The sequence below is a fragment of the Typopeltis vanoorti genome, chromosome 17 (assembly GCF_054136105.1).
Source record: "Typopeltis vanoorti isolate ZY-2024b chromosome 17, IOZ_Tvanoo_1.0, whole genome shotgun sequence".
In the NCBI taxonomy this organism is placed as follows: Eukaryota; Metazoa; Arthropoda; class Arachnida; order Uropygi; family Thelyphonidae; genus Typopeltis; species Typopeltis vanoorti.
The window spans coordinates 90,547,880-90,568,527 of NC_143565.1; the positions used below are offsets into that span (position 1 = coordinate 90,547,880).

A 20,648-nucleotide genomic window follows, 5' to 3' on the forward strand; every position below is an offset into this window, starting at 1 on the left:
AAATTTTTTTCAGTTATGCTTCAAAAAATTAACATACTTTTTTAGAGATTTTAATAGGTTAAATCAATTGTTCATTCCTTTACTCAAGCTTACTTTACCTTATATTAATATTTATCTGTGAAAGAGAAAGGAAATGTGTTTGAACTTCAAACACATTTCATTTCTTCTATTACATTTTTACTAGATTACAGGATTTCCAAATTAAGGGGTTCTCAACTTAACAATATCAAGTTTGCTAACTACTTATCCATAATTCTAAAAACATAAGCTACACAAACTATATATGTTGAGATACTGTCACTAAATTGAATGGAATAAATTTGGTATTAGAAAATGTTTATGCGTTGTAAGCCTTGACATATCAAGCAGTATCTTATATACAAATTTAATTCCAGCAACTTGCTTAAATAAAAAGTGTAGCAAATAAAACTAGACAAAAACATACACACACCCAAAGTGTGGCACAGAAAGGTCTATATCACTGTCATAAAGGAAAGAATGGTCCCATTCTTCCTCTGGGCACTGCAAAATAAGCTTCTGAAATACAGTGTTGTGTTTGTATACTTAATATAATCCACTCTCACTTACAGAAAACTCATATGGAACCAAATAAAAGCTCAATGTAGAACAACAAAGTTTACTACAACAGCCTTCCTTTAAAACAGCTTTGTAAGTATAATCCTTTATGCGAGACTTTTGTAGTTATAGCAAATGAATTCACTTAGCGGTGTTAAGATATAGTGGGAGTTGACTGTTCTTGATATTTCATAGATTGATGTAAACTGGAGAAAAGAACATGAATATAAATACAGTCAAGTTTTAATGAAACTTACACCTATCTATCATAGAGGATGTCTGCCCATAGACATTTAGGTCAGAACAAAAGCATAAGCTTTTGTTCTTACTCAGTTTTGGGAACCTTCCTCAGCAGAAAAGCTGTGCATACACATGCACTTAGAATCTATGATTTCCCAAATTATAGAAGGATTTCCTTTCATACTGAATAGCTGATTGTATTAAACTGTCCCATCTATAACTTAACAAAACATCTTTCTAAAATTCTCACTGTTACCATTGAATATTATCCTTCTTACAAGATGAACTGTGTTGTTTTTTTTTTTTTTTAAACATAAAAAAAATATATATATATATATATTCAAACTGAAAAATTCAACTTAATGACCAACACCAATAAGAACTAATTTTTCATGTAAAAGTTTCTGGAACAAAAAAACTACATAGACATGGAATGCAAATAAATAATACTAGGTAAAATTAATTACTTAACGATGTTTCACTCTTCATAGTGATTCCTATTGCTAATGCTGATAGGTAGACAGACTGGTATACCAAAATTTATGTAAAATCATACAGTTCATTCCATTACAATTAATCAGGATCTGTAGAACTTATGCCACTTAGAGAAACAGTCTCTCCAATTGAAACCATTTGGTTCTCCATCTGGAATGTAATTCTTATGTTCTTTTTTCCTGACCAAAGTAACTTGTCCTGTCTGTCTGAAATATTGGGTTCCACACCAGCAGGAGATAATGTAAACACCTGGAAAGGAGAGAGGGGGTCAAGGCAATCCTTGATTTGTCTTAGGCAGGTAGATACAGGTAACCATCCTCCTATAACGCAGCACTTATACGACGCGGTTTCGATATAACACAGTCCAAATTGTAGTATCCTTGTTGAACGCAGTACTTATACAACGCGGTTTCGATATAAGACGGTCTACAAACAATAGTAACCCTTTATCTTTTCATATATTTTTCAACGCGTGCCTTAAAAATCAAATTTTATCTTCGTTAAATTTGCATCTGCCCATATAGTGCATGTAGTTATAAGTAGAATCTATATTAGGGGAAATATCCTTTAGCACACATGTATGTCAACTGTTTACCGTATAAAGTGCTTATTGTTGAAAATTGTCTTTGTTTTCTGCCAGGAAAGCGCATTAAAAATCATAAGTGTGTTAATCTCAAGCTGAGCACTTTATTTTCTGGTGAGTTACATACAACATGTAATGCTTTTTTATGTAAAAAAAAATTATTTTTATAGTAATGGCCACTTAGAGCGCTTTTGTGATATGGTTGAAAACAAAATTAGTGAATTAATTGATGGGGAAATAGATTTAAATGAGGAGGAACTGGTACAATTAATAGATGACGTCGAACCAAATGAGGGGAAAGTTCTGATTGTGATGATCCGTTAAAGAAATTAGTAGAAGGATTGAACTTGGCAAGAAAGTTATTTTATGGATAATGATCTCTTAATGGAGCACTCCAGAAAATTCATGAGACAACTAGATATTTGTTTAGCTCCGTATTATGAATTTATAAAAAAAATTGCAGCATAGTTCTTGATAACTAAATCAGCTTAAGTATGCAATGAGAATTATACAAATGATGTCCAAGAGATTTCAAGTGATGATGATGTCCAGCCACTAAATAAAGAACATCTATGAAATGTTAGTTTTGAAGAGAGTGATGACGATTAAAATATACACTTTATTTTATTTTGTCTAAAACATTTATGCATACGTACAATTTATAATTTTTTAGAATTTTATGCTATGTATTTGTTTCATAGTTTATGTTTTCTTAACTTACATGAATTACCTGAATTAAATAAAAATATATTTTTGTTGAGTATGTCATTGTTTATATAATCTTAAAAAAAAAAAAAAAAAAAAAAAAAAAAAAAAAAACGATTTTGGAACCCAACCCTACTTTTTCTATGTGATCCGAGTCTCGCATGATGCATTTCTATGGAACCTAACATCCGCGTTATACGAGGGTTACCTGTACTTTGTTTAGAGGTTTGTACACTGTTCCTGTATACCACTCCTGGAAGCAGTACAAGTTCTACAGAACCCAATTAACTCTACCAGAACAGATGGTATGATTTTACATAGATTTTGGTGCACTGCCCTATCTACCCATCAGCATTAACAGCAGGCTATGCACATGACTGTCTTGTTATCCAGGTCATTTTGGTTTGTGTCTTCAATGGGTATGTAATGTTAAACTGCCTCTAATAATGCCAGCTTAAGCTAGCAAAATGTCAGCATGTAAATAAATAATTTTAGCTAGTAAATTATTTATTTGCATTCCATATCCATGTAGTTTTCAGTTCCAGAAACTTCAACATGAATAATAGCAACAGCTATGGAAAGATAAACATGGAATGCTACGAACTCACTTTTTACAAATATTGTTTTGACTCCAGAACTACTGAAACAATAATGCCTTCTTGACATCATTAATCTCAATGACTCCACCATCTTTCATGCTATTTCATAAGGATAATGTTTTAAGCAAAAAGCACAGCTATGGGGTCAATCAGTCCTAATCAATTTCTATAAGAGAATAAAACTAACCAAGTTTTATTAAAATATGACTGTATTTTATTTATTTATTTTTTTGCATTATCTGTCCAGTTTACATTCATTTACAGACATTCAGACATGCTTCTTTAGAGTTTAATAAGTGTTTTTAGCTGTTCGTGGATGTTTTGTAAATACCATATAAAAAAATGCACATTTCACACACACAAAAACAAAGGTGAACTATTGACATTTATTGAGACATATTGGCAGATAGGTGATAAAATAAATACTGGTGGTTGCTACCTGCTAGCAATACATCTGACAAACACGAGCGAGTCTCAGACGAGCTTAATCCTTTCTTTGTTGATCGTCTTTTGTACATAATCGGTCCACATTACAATTTTCACTAGACCTCTTAAGATATGATAAAGGCTTATTTAACACCATGTAAGCAGGTGATGCAGCTTACTTTGATCTCATCACACCTTGAATGTGGAGGCAGACTTAAGAAAATAAGATACCAGGAGAATTAAAGATAAAATGATTGCTCTCTCCCTTTCTTTGACTGAATAAGATTCACCATTTCACTTAAGTCTGTGATTATTGCTTAATATAAGATTGCCTAAAAACTTTTGACTCAAGATTTTACTGGACTAGGTTTTCACTTGCATTTAATTTGTAGACCCAATAACAAGAGAGTGGAATATCAGCCTTGCCACTTCCAAAGTAGTTCTGAGAAGTTAAAAAAAAAAAAAAAAAAAAAGCTGGAACAGTGTGTTCAGCTTCTTGTACAAAGAGTCAAAATTTAAACAAACCGCACTGCTCTGAATTTTCTGCAAATGATGTTATCTTTAGTACAATCACCTTTGGTTTCAATTTTATGTAGAAAGAGGCCTTCCTGCACTTCACTAATCCCCCCCCCTTCCTTACTTTCCTAAAAGGCTGAGGTCCTTACTCCTCTTTATGAGTTAGTATAAACAAAACTTCAGAGTGGTGCAAGTAAAAAGGATAAAGACATGGTATTGTGTAACTACCTGTAAATTAAGAACAAGCACGGCAAAACACTAAATATTTCAAGCATAATAGGTGACATAAACATCTTATTTTAGTAAAAAATTACACTACAGATATCCCACGGCTGAGGAAGCTCATCTTGAAAGGTGGTGGTGATGATGATGATGATGACGATGATGATGTCTAACCATTACTGATGCGAGAACACTCAGAGGATGAAAGACCTGACAGCACTTAAAAGGATGAAATTTGGGCTGCTGCCCAAGGAGATTATTCCCTGGCAACAAACACTGAGGGCTTATAAGATGGAGGGTGATGAGGTACACCGAGGACTAATTGTGAGACCTGTCCCTCCCTCCACCTTACACCAAAATGTAAAACCTGGTTAGACAAAGGCAGTATTGTTGCTGTATTTAATACAAACCTGAAGAAGTGCTCCCACATGAAATGGAACTACCTCAATAGATGGCATTGTGTACAAGTTCCTGCACACAAGGAGGACAATAAAGGATGTAATGCACATTCTGTTACCCAGCTACACCACAAATGTGTTGCATTATATATATGTATGCTTGTGTAGCTCTTTTGTTCAGGACTTTTTTTTTTTCCTGAGAACAGAACTTGGAATACATTCCAAAGTCACCTCTATATTTAAGCAGTGTCACCGTTTGAGCGATCACTTATATGCACATAAAATCAGTCTAGTACAGCTAATGCTTCCTGGTGAGCAGGACCAGCATGGCTTGTTGGTGTGATTTTACCAGTTGTGGCACTATCATAAGACAGCTTGAGATTCAGTTTCTTGCAAGGTTTGCGGGCTGCACGCCTCAATTCTATTATAGTTAATTGCCGTCTTAATTTCCTGTAAGTAAAAAAAAAAAAAAAAATTAATTAATATCATCAATAAATATAGAGAAACATTCATTGATATTTCATACATGGTCATTAGTTTTTTATTAGCATAATACAACACTGGAAGATTCTATACAATTTTGTACAGAGATGATCCCCCCCCCCCCCCCCCAGCAAGCATATTGTGGACTAAGCATTATTTAATATGTTTAATGATAAACATGAAAAACAAAAAAAAAAAAAAAAACACAAACAAACAATATCTGTCAATTATAAAAAAAAGTACTTAATAAAATGAATATCATTATTATTATTACACTCGCCATGGAGTTGGCCAACTAATCATTTTGTTGTAGTGGATAGTTGGCTATAGTGAATTTTTTTTAGCTCAGCATTGTGCCTATGTATCTGTGGTTGGGACTGTTTTTATGTAATTTGTTATAACAACATTTGCTATAGTGAAATTCAACTGTATCTATATATTTTACTATAAAATAATAATAATAATAAAAACTGCTAAAAATATACACACATTTTACAGTATTTCATTTTCTCTTGAAAGCACCTACACCTCTCTCTCTCTCTTAAAAATGAGAAGTTTCCCAACATAATATTCCAGGTGGTGACATTGCAGAAACGAATAAACCAGTAGATTATACGGGAATTGTGGTTAATGAAGTGGAGGTGAGTAGTCTATTGCATAACCTCAATGTCAATACATCTGTGGGATTGGATGGTATACCAGCTCGTGTTGTACGAGAAGCAGCTAAAGAATTGTCAGTACCCTTGACCATTTTGTTTAATTTGAGTCTCGGGTCTGGGTTAGTCCCGAGCGGGTGGAAAGAGGGGAAAATAGTTCCACTGCATAAAGGTGGTTCCAAGACTGCTGTAGTAAATTACCGACCGATTAGCATATCAGGAATCATTGTCAAGGTCTTAGAGAAAATAGTCAAGAGGAAAATACAAGATTGGATAGAAGAAAATGGGATACTGTATCGGGGACAGCATGGTTTTGTGAAGGGTAGGTCATGCCTCAGTAACTTGCTCACGTATTATAACACAGTGACGGCTGAACTGGATAAGGGTAATGGGTTTACGGTGATTCTACTGGACCTTGCCAAGGCCTTTGACAGGATTCCACATGGAATTCTAATCAGTAAATTGCAGCATATGGGAATGGACATAGGGTTGGTGAGATGGGTAGGAGGGTGGTTGACGGAGAGATATCAGAGAGTGGTTTACTCGGGAGTAGAGTCCACAAGACGGCCTGTGACTAGTGGTGTGCCACAAGGATCTGTTCTTGGACCACTGCTGTTTAATTTGTTCATAAATGATATAGGAAATGATCTGAGAGGAACAGTTCATTTGTTTGCGGATGATGCAAAGTTGGGTAGGGCAATAGTGAATGCAGATGACGTCAAAATTTTGCAGGATGATTTGGATAGATTGGAGGTCTGGGCAAAGGAGAATGGATGTCAGTTTAATGTGGCAAAATGTAAGGTTATGCATTCTGGGGTGAAAAGATTGGCGGCAGTTTACTGCATTGGTGGAACCGTGCTCCAGGAAATTGATGAGGCACGAGATTTAGGAGTGTTGGTAGATAAGGAATTGAAATTTAGGGGACACATTGCAAAAGTGACCAAAACAGCTCATCAAATCACTTGGTTGCTGAAGAATACGATGACAAGCAGAGACAAGCAGGTTATTGTTCCTCTGTATCGAGCCTTGATAAGACCCCATCTAGACTACTGTGCTCAGATTTGGTCACCTAGGTTTCTTCTTGATGGGGAGGAGGTGGAGAGGATCCAGAGGCGAGTGACCAAGATGATAGCAGGTCTGTGGAATGAACCGTATGAGAACAGGTTGAGGATTTGTGGGTTGCAAAAATTGGTTGATAGGCAGAGGAGGGGAGATATGATTGAGACATTCAAATTACTGAAGGGTTTCTATAAAATTGATTCAGAAGATATTTTTGAGAACAGGGCTGGTTGTGGGAGGACTAGGGGACATCCATGGAAACTGGGCAAAAGTGTGGTTAGTAAAGGTGTTAGAGCTGGGTTCTTTACTTTTAGAGTAGTGAATGAGTGGAATGCGCTCCCTGAGTCTGTGGTGGATGCTGTGACAGTGAATGAGTTTAAGGCGAGGTATGATAGATACTGTATGAATGTCAAATAGTTGTGATGAATATGATTTGGGGCCTCCCTCGATGAGTCCAATGACTCCCTGGAGTTGCCCGTAATAATAGTAACAGTAATAGTAATAATAGCATTGCAGTACCATGATGCAATGCAACTAGTTACTCTTGTATTTCGTAACTATTTACTGCAATTTCTTCTTAAAGGCACTTACATGCATATCTCTCTCTTTCTCTGAAAAACCAGGAGCTTCCTATCATACTACCATTGCATTTTCTCCAGTACTGCTGATTCACTACTATGATGATCTAGTGCAACTGCTCACTTTCCATCAAGGTGTTCAAGGAAAGATGTCCAGACAGAAATGAGTCTTTTACCTGGAAATGGATAATACCTTGTCCCATATTTTGGTACCTTGTGATCAGGTGTAAAAATTAGTTCTTTATAACTTTCAGCATTATTGTTGGCAAAAATTCCCACCCACTAATAATCTCACTGATGAATTTCCAGGTTCTACTTCCACTTTAATATGATTTTTTTTGAGTTCATTATCTCTTAATACTTGTTAATTTAAGGTCCATCATATATATACCTTCTTCCTTAAGTTTGACATGAAATTTTTATCCATTTTTTGGACTAATGCTTCAACAAAGTTTTTCATGAGAATAATTGTCACAGAACTATTTTCTTGAAGAAGGGGAAGTCAACAAAGGGTTTGTTTCATGTGCTTTCTTCCTAGTGCAATATTTTATTTATTTGAAAAGACTACATTTTCTTCACAATAACGTACAATAAAATATTTTAAAAAAAGCAGCAATGTAAGCTGTAACAAATATTCCTTACTGCAAAGGTGAGATTTATCATTATTATGCAATAACAATACTTCTAAGATTTTGTAGCAAGTGTTTTTTTTTCACTTGGCAAATGAAAAAACTTGTTACAACTATCTCTCATTCAGAGTACAGGTATCCCTCGATCAATGCGGTTAATCCCTTGATGTGACTGCATATATCAAAATCGTGTTAATCAAATATAATAATCAATGGTAAAAATTACAATTTGTCCATGATCGATTACTGTATTAATAATTCGTTTTATATGGTACTCTTTTAGGAAAGATAAAAATGAATGCAATAAATGTTTAATAACTACATGTACCTACATTATGTACTGCAATTTTTTTATCAAAAGAAGTTATCAAGAGTCGTTTGAACAGTTTTAGTTTTTTTCTTATTGGCATAAATTCTATGATAACAAGCAAAATGACTCTCCAGACTCAGCAAACAAGCAATAAAACACAAAGAAAAAAACACTGCAAATATAATACATGATGGCTACACCATGGAGGCATGGGATCTGTTCATAGCTAGTACAAGATGATACCACCATTACTTTCCTTACAGATGTATCAGTCAAGCAACATTTTGTGAAAAAGTTACTCTTTCCTGTTTCTTTTTTACACAGCTTTGTTTTTTGTTTTTTTGTTTGCTAACAAAGCTGTGTTGTGTGTGCATGGAGGGGAAGGGATGATTGTAGATTCTTTATCTCTTTTTATTAAGGGGGTAAAAGTAATATAAAAGTCCTACCAGTTTTGTCATTAATAGAATTATTGAATTATACTGAACTTTTGGAATCTGGTGATCTGGAATTAATATGGTATTTTAATGATTATTCTTTCAGATGAATATGTTGTACCTTTATGTGAAGTGCTTTGTGCCTTAGAAAACAAAAGGGCAGGTGTAATGAAATGCTGGCAGACTGAACTAGTTACAAAAATCCTGGAGTTCTCGTGCAAAGATTCAAAGAATGCTCAAGCAATAGTAAGGATATTGACAAAACTTAAATTGTTTCCATTTTTATTAAAAATATATTTGTTTGGACCAAAGGCGAGCTTTTTAGATGAGTTTTATAAATTTTATGCCTATTAGGATGGCTTTGTGAATTGGTCAGAAAGTAACCTTTATATTCTATAAATGTGATTGTGACCAATTCATTTAGCTAATTTTCCTGATAAATTTTAAATATATGAAGTGGAGATCTTGCAAGTGTTTTATTGAGGAGACCAGAAATGAAGACTATGGGATTTGATGAGCTTGGAGTTCTTGTTATAAAAGGCCATCTGTAAAATACAGTTCCACAGATGTCCTTTTATAAGGACATTTTTATGGTTTCTTTCTGTAGACCAGCTGCCATCTGGTTGTCTGAGAATTAGTAGATCTAAAAGGGGAAATTGATTTTTAGATTCACATTCCAAGATAAGCTGAATTCTTTGATGGTCTCTGTTAATTTTTTGGAGCAAGACTTATAATTCTGTTCACAGGGAATTCTAGACTAAACTACCAATGCCTCATTCACATAGCCAAATGAATGGAATGGTAAGAAGTAAAGGTGATTTAGATGCGTTACTCAAAACATATGTAACAGTGTGTAAGATTGGAGAACTCATTTTTTCAGTGCATTTGTAAAACCTTTCTCTGATATTTTGAACTATCATTATTAAACATAGGATCAAAAAGATTAATAAAGTCTGTAGGAAAGTTTCTTCTTGAATTCTAGAATACAGGTATCCCCCGATTAACGCGGTTAATTAATCCCTCGATGTTACCGGGTTAATCAAATCTAATAATCAATGGTAAAAATTACAATTCGTCCATGATCGATTACTGTATTAATAATTCATTTTATATGGTACTCTTTTAGGAAAGATAAAAATGAATGCAATAAATGTTTAATAACTACATGTACCTACATTATTTACTGCAATTTTTTTTTTTTATCAAAAGAAGTTATCAAGAGTCGTTTGAACAGTTTTAGTTTTTTTCTTATCGGCATAAATTCTACGATAACAAGCAAAATGACTCTCCAGACTCGGCAAACAAGCAATAAAACACAAAGAAAAAACACTTGCAAATATAAAACATGATGGTACAAATTAAGTGAATATTGAATCCAACATTATTTCATAGCTGAATATAGAAACTACAAGAGTTTTTTTGCCGAATATATAGAAACTAAAAGTTTCGGTGGATGCAAGCATAAGCAACCTTATGGGCAACTCGCAGTAAAGGTGGAGTAAACTCCAGATCAATTTCCTTAGTATTTTCCTAATGTAAAGCACATCTCCTAGAGGACATGTATGATAAATAAGCCTCTGGCTCTCTATTTCAGTAATACATGATGGTTTATTTATTTTCAGTTACAATCTAGAAATTATTGAACAAAAAAAAAAAAAAAACATACTATATTGACATCGGAGGTCGCGGTATCTCTCAGATACAATTGTAATTGACTATGAAATATCACAAACCTTTACATACCATGTGTTAAACCAAACTGACAGCAAAAAACAGTGTGGAATATCACTCGTAACATGTGAATGCACAGCTACTCGTGACCTCCAAGCTATACACTGAATTGTGTAGGAATATTTATATTAAACATTTCGAATGTATCTGTCAAATCAGCTGCGAGCTCCGCAAGGTTACAGGCACATTAATCAAAACCCTTGCCGCGTATATCAAGCGATTGCCGCAATTAATTTCACCGCGTTAATCAAGGAATACCTGTATTTTAATAATAAGGCGACATACATTTAGCTATTTTGGAATTGTGACTTCTGCATTGATATCCCTCATTTTTCTCAGCATCTCAAGTCTAGCTCTTCCACCGATGACACTTCAATGAAGGTTGAAATCGGTCTGGGTAGTAATCCTCTCCTATAATATATAGCAATACACATACCTAAAAGGGGTGTGTGTGTTGAATATTATGCTGATGAGACAATCTGATGTTAATTCAACAGAAGCGAAGATACTTCATGTGAAAACATTTGTCTTTTCAGGCTTAGGTAAAGGATGGAAACTAAGGATGTACTGAACCAGTATTTGGCCAAAGCATACTGAATTAAATTTTATAAACAAATGTTTTGAGAGAAAAAAACAACTAATTATTTATTTTATTATTATTTTTTTCTCCAAAACATTTGATTATAAAATTTAATTTGGAATGTTTAAAATTTAATTCATTTTGTCTAAATTTCATTACTTCAGCCAAATTATCGAATGAAGAAAAATTAAATAACACATAATAAAACTTACCTAATCATGTAACCACATGAAAATAAATATATACATGTATAGAAACTTTGAAAGTTTCAAAAACTGACCAGAGAGCTAATGACAATACAATCTTCAGAGTAGTCTTAGTTTGCACAACTTAAAAGATGAGTGCAAGCTAGACATTCGTAAGTGACCAGCTGGTCACTTATGAAACATAAGAGTAATATTTCATAGTTTAACATTTCAGCAATAATATAAGAGTAATTATCAGAAGAGCCAAATGTATTCATTTTGATGTTGTATCAATCCGTATTTCATGCACTACTTACTAAACTTGGAAAGTTTTGTAAGTTGTGCAGGCTAAGGCAACTCCAATGCCAATGACTGTATTTTCATAAGCTCTCTCATCATTATTTGAAACTGCATAAGTTTCTATATGTGTGTGTATTCAGCCATGAAATAAGCATATATCTTTAATATCTATTGTTTCTGCTAATTTTTCATTGTCAAAATGAAGACTTTTAGGATCTTCTTTGATAAAAACAGAAAATAAAAATTTCTCTACTCTAAATATCTATCAAATATTAAAGTATAGATCCAAAAGGTACCAATTTGGCATAAGTGAGATATTGAAATGTAGAATATTATGCATCCATTTATACTTTATAGACAAATGTAGAAAGAAACTTTTAAAATTTACCAGCAAGTTTGTAAGCACCTTCTCATAAGCTCTCTAGTAAATTTTCAAAAGAAATGTAGAAAAAATATAATTTTTTTTTTGCTATTAAATATAACTGGATCAATAATATTATCTCTCACATAGTATCTAAATAAAACTGAAACCTCTCAAGTTCTATATTTTAATATTGTATTATCCTAACAATTGGTGATGGATTTAACTTTCTGACATTGGTTATGTATATGATTGAATGAATTTTTGTCATAATTTACATTTGTAGCTCAAAGATTTTTGAACTTGGTTAATTTAAAGGCTGGACTGTGATGAGATCCAACAATTCAAGGACACTGTCAGGCAAGTGAAACTCAGGTTGTTGGGCAGGCTCTGTTTAAATAGTGCAAGCCAAGACTTTTCTGATTCCAGTCAAGTCTCATAAGCTCTCTGATAATTTTTTGAAACTTCAGTGTCTTTCTAAATTTGGCTATAAAATATAGATGGATCCGAAACGTCCTCCTTATCAATATCAAAATATCATTTAATTTCATAGAGAACATTGTATTAAAAAAACAATTAAACAACAATTAAATCCATATAATTATGGATTTAATTGTTCTGCCTTTAAAGGACAGGATCCAGTAAGAACTAAAATACAAATAGATAACAAGATTTTAGAACAGGTGAATTCATTTAACTACCCAGGTTGTATGATTACATATGAAAATGAAAAATATAAACCTAAAAATTGCAAAATATTTAAAAATAACAGGTGTAATTAACTCTATATTTAAACCAAACCTAGTTCAAAAACAAACCAGACTAAAAGTATACAATACATCAGCTCAATCAGTCCTATTGTATGGAAGTGAAATCTGGACAATAAAACAAAAAGACAAACAAAGATTAATAACAGCTGAAATGAAGTTTATGAGAAAAATTGCAAAGTATACTCTATTTGATCACAAAAGAAACAAAAAAATTATGAAAGAATTAAACCAGGAATCAGTAATAGAAAAAAATTAAAAAATATAAACATAATTGGATGGAACACATTCAAAGAATGAAAACAGAAAAATTACCAAAACAAGCCTTAAATTACAAACCATTAGGAAAAAGAAAACCAGGATGTCCTCTTAAGAGATTCAACAATGACTTCTAAGGCCAGAACAGTCCACTCTAGGCCTAAATCCTTGATACACATGATGAATTATGGATTTAAATAAAAGTTGAAAAATGAATTTGTGACAAATTATGATGTATGAAAAGGGAAAAAAAAAAAAAAAAAACACTTTCGATGAATATGCTGGTAACTGGAGCCAAAAGAATTTTCTGAGAAATTGTACTGTGGAATAAGTTTACTCATTAGCCTTGAAAACATTTCTCTTTGAACTGTCATGCAAGATAAGCAGAGGCTTTTCCTGATTTGTTCCGTTTTTTATGGCATATGTAACTAGAATTTCTCTGCTTTGGCCGAAGCTGAATATTTGAAAAACATGCTAAATCACCTGAATGCTGAAGCAAAACTGAATTTTGCACATCCTTAATGAAAACAAGAGTATAATTTACTTTTCAGCTTCAGTCCACAAACAAGGACCAATCTTTAAGCCTGAAAACTTCAATCATTTTTCTAAAATGGTTATTTGCATATGGCTGTAATAAATTACATTCTTTCTCTCAAAATATGAAGCTAGAATATTGTTTCTATTTCTTAAAACAGAAATTTTCATTTTCGAATCACACCATTCTATGTATAACATTATAGTAAGATTGCTAATATGAAATTGCATGACCAAGATGACTCTATACAACTGTGCGCCTTTGGATTTTCTGGAATTATCTGGTAGGCTGTAACAAAGTAGACGTCATATAGTGTATTATAAACTGGTTTAAGATAATCAGTGATTGTTTACATTATGAAGTGAACATCACTCATCACAATGCACATTTCCGAACATGACATATTTTATTACATTAATACATACATAAACACTCTTATCCCTTCATTAATTTGATGAGGAAGCTCCTGAACACTACTCAGACTGTGGGTGTTATCATCAAATTGTGCATCTTCACTAAATAAAGATTAAGAGCTGTATCTACTGTGAAACACACGTTTTCCACCACCTCATCTATCATTCCATCAAGTACCCAGAATTTTTCTTCTTCTTCAATAACATTTATTGAAGAAGAAGAAGAAGGGTTATGTAACTTTTCCATGTGTTCTCAGTAATTTTTTGAAATCCTTCCATGACCAGTCTTTCAACATCTGAAATTTTGAATATTGTAGTTTTAGCTGCAACATGCCCCTTAATTTGTGCCCAGATGAGTTCTATGGGATTCAGTTCACAATGGTATAGTGGAAGACGAATAACTTTGTCCTTTCTCTTCGCCAATACGGTCAATGTGATATTTTTGAAATTGACTCTTAACATTTACCACCAAGTTCAATAGTTCTGTTTACACCATATCAGAAGTAAAACTGATTCCTTTTTCCTTCAGCCATTTCTGAATGTCCTTTTTTGCGTGAAGCCTGAGATGGTACATTTTCCAGTCAGACAGAATGGTAAGGCACATTGTCCATTACAATAACACTGTTAGGCTGAATGTTTGGCAAAAACATGTTCGTGAACCAATGTTCAGTGCTTTCCATCCATTTCCTTATGATAATCCCTTTGTGATTTCTGTGCTCATAAAATTTCAAAAGGGCCTGATACAAATCCGTCTTCGCTTCCAGTGTGTGTTATGATTATACGAGACCCCTTTCCACTCTATGCTTTCAGGCCTGTCGTTAAGCCCAACAAAATACTTGACAAGCACTTTTTACTGTCATGTCCTGGAGAACTTTAATTCAGGTGTGACAGGCATTCACACAGGTTTTGTCTGGATAATAAATTTTTCGTCCCTCGCAACGATATTTCCTGATAGAACGCAAATATTGGTGTTCAATCAGGAAAAAGATATAATTTTAAGACACCATAAAATTATACCTTCCCTTTTAAGTAATGCCGATGATTGCTTTCTTGTGGCATAAACAAAACAAGGGTCCTTTAACAACCGGTAAGTTGTTGTTAATGAAATGTGAGGGAGAGCTTCTTCATTGTTTACAGCAGTCATCGCCTCATATATTGTAGGAATTTCATTCTTTCAGAAGAAATCATGCACTTTCTGATGAATTGTTGACAGCGTAAAATCGTCGTATTTCACCGAGCGCATGCATAGTCCTACGGCGCTAGGCTTCTTCTTCTCCGGCATAAGTAGTTGTCTTGCTTACACGTGTCAGTTCCGCTGTTTGTTTCGCGATATTGTCCACTGTTTTATCAGGATTTCTCATCCATAAATCAGCATAAACATTTAGTATGATGCGCTTTTCAGAGCTTCTTAGAGGTTTGTCTTTAGGATGTGCTACTAATTTAGGACTACCACGAGTGGGAATACAAGAGCCAACACCACCAGTCATTTCTGCCATGTTTAGGGTAAAGTTGACGGTTGTCGGAGACCACGTGATAGATAATTGCATTTTCCAATAAAATAGATAAAATAAGTTCCCTGTAACAATTTAATGGTATAAAACATATAATTTCTTCCTTACTAGCATTGGCAAGTAAGGAAGTAGTAAAATAATTGTATACAATATACCATACGATATGATAACGTAAAAAACTTAAGGATCTATTTTATGCAGCATAAGCCTATAGTAAGAAAAGCCGGAAATGTAGCTTATTCTGCTACTTCCAAGATAACCCGAAAAAGAGTATAGACATCAAAAATGAAAAGATAATGTGAAAAAGAAATTATTCATATTTATTTACAGGTTAATGATTCACGTACTGATGATGAAGCAGCAGCAATATGACTGCTTTATAGTAGCCTAGTGCAACTGACACGATTGCTTAGCAGTAGCCTATATTTTTATTTTATGCTAATTAATTAATTTAACTAATTAATAACAGTTAATTTTATGCAGTTATGATTTAATACTGGATATTTATGCTTTTACATTTCTCTCGACTGCAAATGGCCAGGTAAAATTTGTAAGTGTTTGTATAACTTTTGATAAAATTTTACTTTTTATAATAGATTTATATAAACTTTATGGTAGTAAATGATAAAATAGATTAGCATTTACATATTTTATGCATTCATGACATATCTAACTTTTTTTTTTAAAGTTTTTCGATATTTCTACGCTATGTGGTTCATCTGCGAGTTTTTCAAATTGTCACAAATCTCCAAAAACTTTTCCAATATATTTATTTAAAAAAAGAAAAAAAAAATCACATAAATGGACCTGCACAGTTCAAACCTGCATTTTTCAAGGGTCAACTGTATACAACAGAATAGGCAAAGCTGGTATGATGGGAAGCCAGTTGAATTAACAAATGATGGCAGGAAAAAGACCAAGGTCTAGGTGGATTGATTCAATCAGAAGTCCTTAGAAGACCAAAATGTTAGACACAACAATATTGGAATAGTGACAAGTAATTGACTAATTAGAAGGAAAACTGTCAATAAGAGATTAGTAATAATGTACACATAATCATGTAGTAGTGTGAGGTTAGTCTGTAAACACCTCCTAAGGGTGCATGTCAGGTAATGAAAGGATCAAGAAAGCAGAAAGAATATAGGCTAGAGAATAACAAGGAATAAACCAGCCTCTTCAGAGTAGGAGAATAAATCATGTGGTAGTTAAAAGAATAAATAATTTTTTAAACCATCATCATCATCATCAAATTCCTGCCATGTACCCTCAAGGGGTGTACAGTATATGATAGTACTACATTTTTTAAACCAAGAGCTGCATAAAAAAAAAAAAATGCTGTGGATCAGATATCATGAGTGATGACAAATTGGTTTATCAAAAGAAGTTAGCCAAACAGACCAAAGGAAATCCAAGAGAATTTTGTGAATCCAAGTGAAAGTGGATGGAAATATAGAGGCAAAAGTGATAGGGGTATTATAGAGAGAGCCCTCTAACCTGGTTGTTTAACTTAAGCCTCACTACAGTCAAGAGTGAGATAAATGAGAGACAATTGGAAAAATTAGGATTGGTAAAGAAATTACAGACCAATCTGCATCTGTAGTGTGATCACCAGGATTGGAGAGGCTGATCAAGAATCACATCCAGAGGTGAGTAGATAATATTAAGATCATCTATAGAAGACATTTAATAGAGTTTATTAAATGTAGAGCTTCCATCAGCAATCTGCTCATGTTTTATAAGAGTGATAGCAGAGTTCAATATGGGGAATGGATCTATACCATGATATCTCTGGATCTCACCAAGGCATATGACAGCAGGATTCCACATGTGAGGTGGAACAAAATGAAACACGCATAAAATCAAAGGGATGGGTATGTAAAATAAACTTGTGACATGCATAGGACAGCGGCTAACTGAAAGGTATCAGAAAATGATGTATGGAGGTGCTGAGTCTAAGAGAATGAGTGGTTTAATACAGGGTACTGTACTCAAGCCCGTGTTATTTAATTTATATTAATAATATTGGGAATGGATTAAAAGACAATATCCACTTGTTGTCAATAATGTTAAGTTGGGGTGAGTGACAAGGGACATATCTGATACACTTCAACAAATTAATTAATTCTTGAAATTTAACAAGTGTCAGTTTAATGTTTGCAAAGTAAGTCCTTCATCCATAATGTATTATGGATGAAGGACACTACAGCATTGCAGACAGAGTATCAGATTAATGGGAATTTCCTGCAAGCAATTAATGAAGATAGAGACTTGGGGATTTATAGTGGAGACTGAGTTGAAGTTTAGTGGACCCATTTGTAAGGCAGTTGTCATTGGATTGGATAACTGTTGAAGAGAACATTAGGAAATGGAAAAAAGCGATTGACCAAGTTGATAACTGGTCTATGGAATTATGGTTATGATTGTGGGAATGTGGTCTTCAAAGTTTGAGATACTTACAAATTACAAATGTGTGTGTGTGATACTGGAGTTTATGAGAGACTTAGGGAGAACTAGGGATCATCTATGAAAACTAGCCAAGGGTGTGCTAAGTATGCGAAATCCAGATTGTTTTCATGGTGAGTGCATCTCTGGTGATGTGTTTTAACCTCCCTACCAGCGAGGTGGATTGAATAGTGAAACCAAATTCCACTTCTTATTCATGTTATTCAATGGGTGTTAAAGAGTAGTATCCAGATTTAGCTGGACGTCTATAGAGGTCATAGTCGGTTGGGGGATTAAGAGAGGTATGGCAGGTATTTAAGTATAAGTGACTTAAATGACTTTCTATTGAGTTCTGGAAGTATATTAGCCAGATTAACCATGATGCTCATGTTCATACTTCATACATATAGTTATTAGTTTGTCTACTCTTTGTGGGTGAATGAATAATTTCTGATGCTTCTTTGAACTTCTAAAAGCAGATGCTGTAGAATTATCTAAGGATTCAAATATATTTGCAAGAACATTTTTTTAGATTATTAAAAAAATAAGGAGAAATGTTAAAATATGAGAAACTGATGATAAAGAAACATTGTATTATGGAAAATAACAGATCTATAAATATTTATAGACATTCTGTTATTGTTGTTAGTTATCTTTTGTCTAGAATTTGTGAAATACATTATTATTATATGACACCTCCAGGGAGTCCAAAGACTCATCAAGGGAGGGTAACTACTCTAAAACTCTCTGTCTCTACCACTCAATTCACCAACAATGAACTGCAACTACACTAACGCCATCTACTGCCAACCACCACCACTAGTATTTTCACAGACAATCACAAACATCCATGCTCACGGTGGATTCAAACCCACAGTCTTTTGGTTGGAGAGCAGATACGCTAACCACTCGGCCAACCAGGCCAGCATTTAATTAATTTTGTGAAGATGAAACATGTCATGGATAACCATACACAGGCATTTTGTTTGAACTTATTTATAGAATGTATTGAAATTGGCCTGCATAGCTCAGTGGAAGCGATGCTTACATCCTCTGCACTAGGCCGTCCAAAGATAGACTCAAGTTCAAGTCTAGTCGCCGACTGGAAGAACTTCTAAGCATTTTTTTGATTGATTCCCAAGTTAGTCAATCTCTGGCACAGGCAAGCAGGTTTTTTTTGTCTCATAACACTCAGATCAACCACATTATTTTCAGACGTAACATATCCTGTTAGGGTTAGGTACCAAGAGATGGCAGCACTTGTTTGCCTGTCTCTTCATCAGGCACTTATAATTAGTGATAATCATGAACCAGCTATCTCTGATTGGCTACTGGTGGAGATTAAACTGCCCACTAGTCTCCAAATGCTATATAGGGTTAAAAAGCCTTACCTACTCCCTATAAGGGAATAAAAGGCATTAGCAGATTTGATTTGAGAATGTACTGAAAAGAAAAGAAAAAAAAATTAACTGTTTGGTCATAATTATAATTTTGTATAATTTCTGTAGTATTTAACTAAGTCAATATAGTATGTCCATAATTAGTCACTGGTTCCTTTTCAATAAGGAATAATAAATTTGTAAAATCTATTATACATTTCAAAATGACTGGCTTACATATTTGAATAATAATAGTGTAACTTCACTTTCTACAAACGTGCTTTCTGAGAAATAACCAGATGAGTTGTATCATATTTCTTGCCAGGGTCTGTGTATAGATGCATGCAAAAGTTTATTACATAATTCAAAATGAATGTAATAAAAATATATTTGATTTTTGAATTAATTTGCAATCCTTCCAATCAGCATTGCAGCTTTACTATCCCTTTTCTACTTTGTATCATATCTAATTAAGAAAAAACGTATAATACAAAGGTCTGTCTTTGAAATCTCTACATGAAACTTATTTTTATAATTGCAGTAGTAACCGGAAAAACCTGCTGAATGTGCATTTAAATTATTATTACCGATTTTTAAATGTTGTTACACTATTTCTAATCTTAAGGGCTTGTATTTAAGGGCTGAAGTGACAAACCCAAGGACAAAACCTTATTTCATGTAATGTACATCTGTTACATTATCTATTAAATGGTACCTCCTCTTCCTTTTCTTTTTCATCTTGTTCCTTCTCTATAATGCTATTGGAGTATCTGAGAGCTAAGGTGTACTTTTTCTTATCTTACTAAACTTTCTTCTTTGCTACAGTTGGAATCTGCCTTCTCTCCCAAGTATTTGCCCTACCAAGACTGACCACCTTCCATGAGGCCTGGTCAGCAAAGAAGGATTAGACCAAACTCTTTCAAACAATGGAAGCTGTAGAGGTCAAGACCACAATGAACATATAAACATATGAATGTGAGCTATCTCTCAAATACACAACAGACCAGATTTAAATCCTCTGGAAAGGGTTGCTCTTCATAAGAAATTTGAAAACTGCTATTACAAGACTAAGAACATAAAATCTAATAGTACTAACAACAGAAAATTATATGTGTGCACTTACAATAAGTCTTTACTATGATAAACAAGACTAGATGTCACATATATGGAGTGACTATTAAATTCCCAGAATGCACATGTAAAACTTATATTTGCTTACCCCATAGAGTAGTGACTACTATCAGCTTCACAGTATATAATGGATGTCACATCAGAAA

The 20,648-nt window shown here is 33.7% G+C and overlaps 1 protein-coding gene and 1 long non-coding RNA gene across 5 annotated transcripts in view; one reads left to right on the top strand and one right to left on the bottom strand.

Annotated features, from left to right (window-relative positions):
* Window positions 1-3,562: 3,562 nt before the first annotated feature.
* LOC150097621 (metastasis-associated protein MTA3-like) overlaps window positions 3,563-20,648 on the bottom strand; it is a 474,620-nt gene continuing 457,534 nt past the window's right edge. For 2 of the 4 annotated variants that reach the window (XM_090407419.1, XM_090407418.1), the window contains one exon: window positions 3,563-5,210. In XM_090407419.1, coding sequence (XP_090263545.1) covers window positions 5,045-5,210 — 166 coding nt within the window. In that variant the 3' untranslated portion in view covers window positions 3,563-5,044. The remainder of the gene's footprint in view (window positions 5,211-20,648) is intronic. The other 2 variants (XM_090407421.1, XM_090407420.1) reach the window with 2 other exon arrangements.
* Window positions 7,890-20,648, top strand: part of LOC150097622 (uncharacterized) — a 28,112-nt gene continuing 15,353 nt past the window's right edge. The window contains exon 1 of the long non-coding RNA XR_016549677.1: window positions 7,890-9,155. This is a non-coding gene — a long non-coding RNA (uncharacterized LOC150097622). The remainder of the gene's footprint in view (window positions 9,156-20,648) is intronic.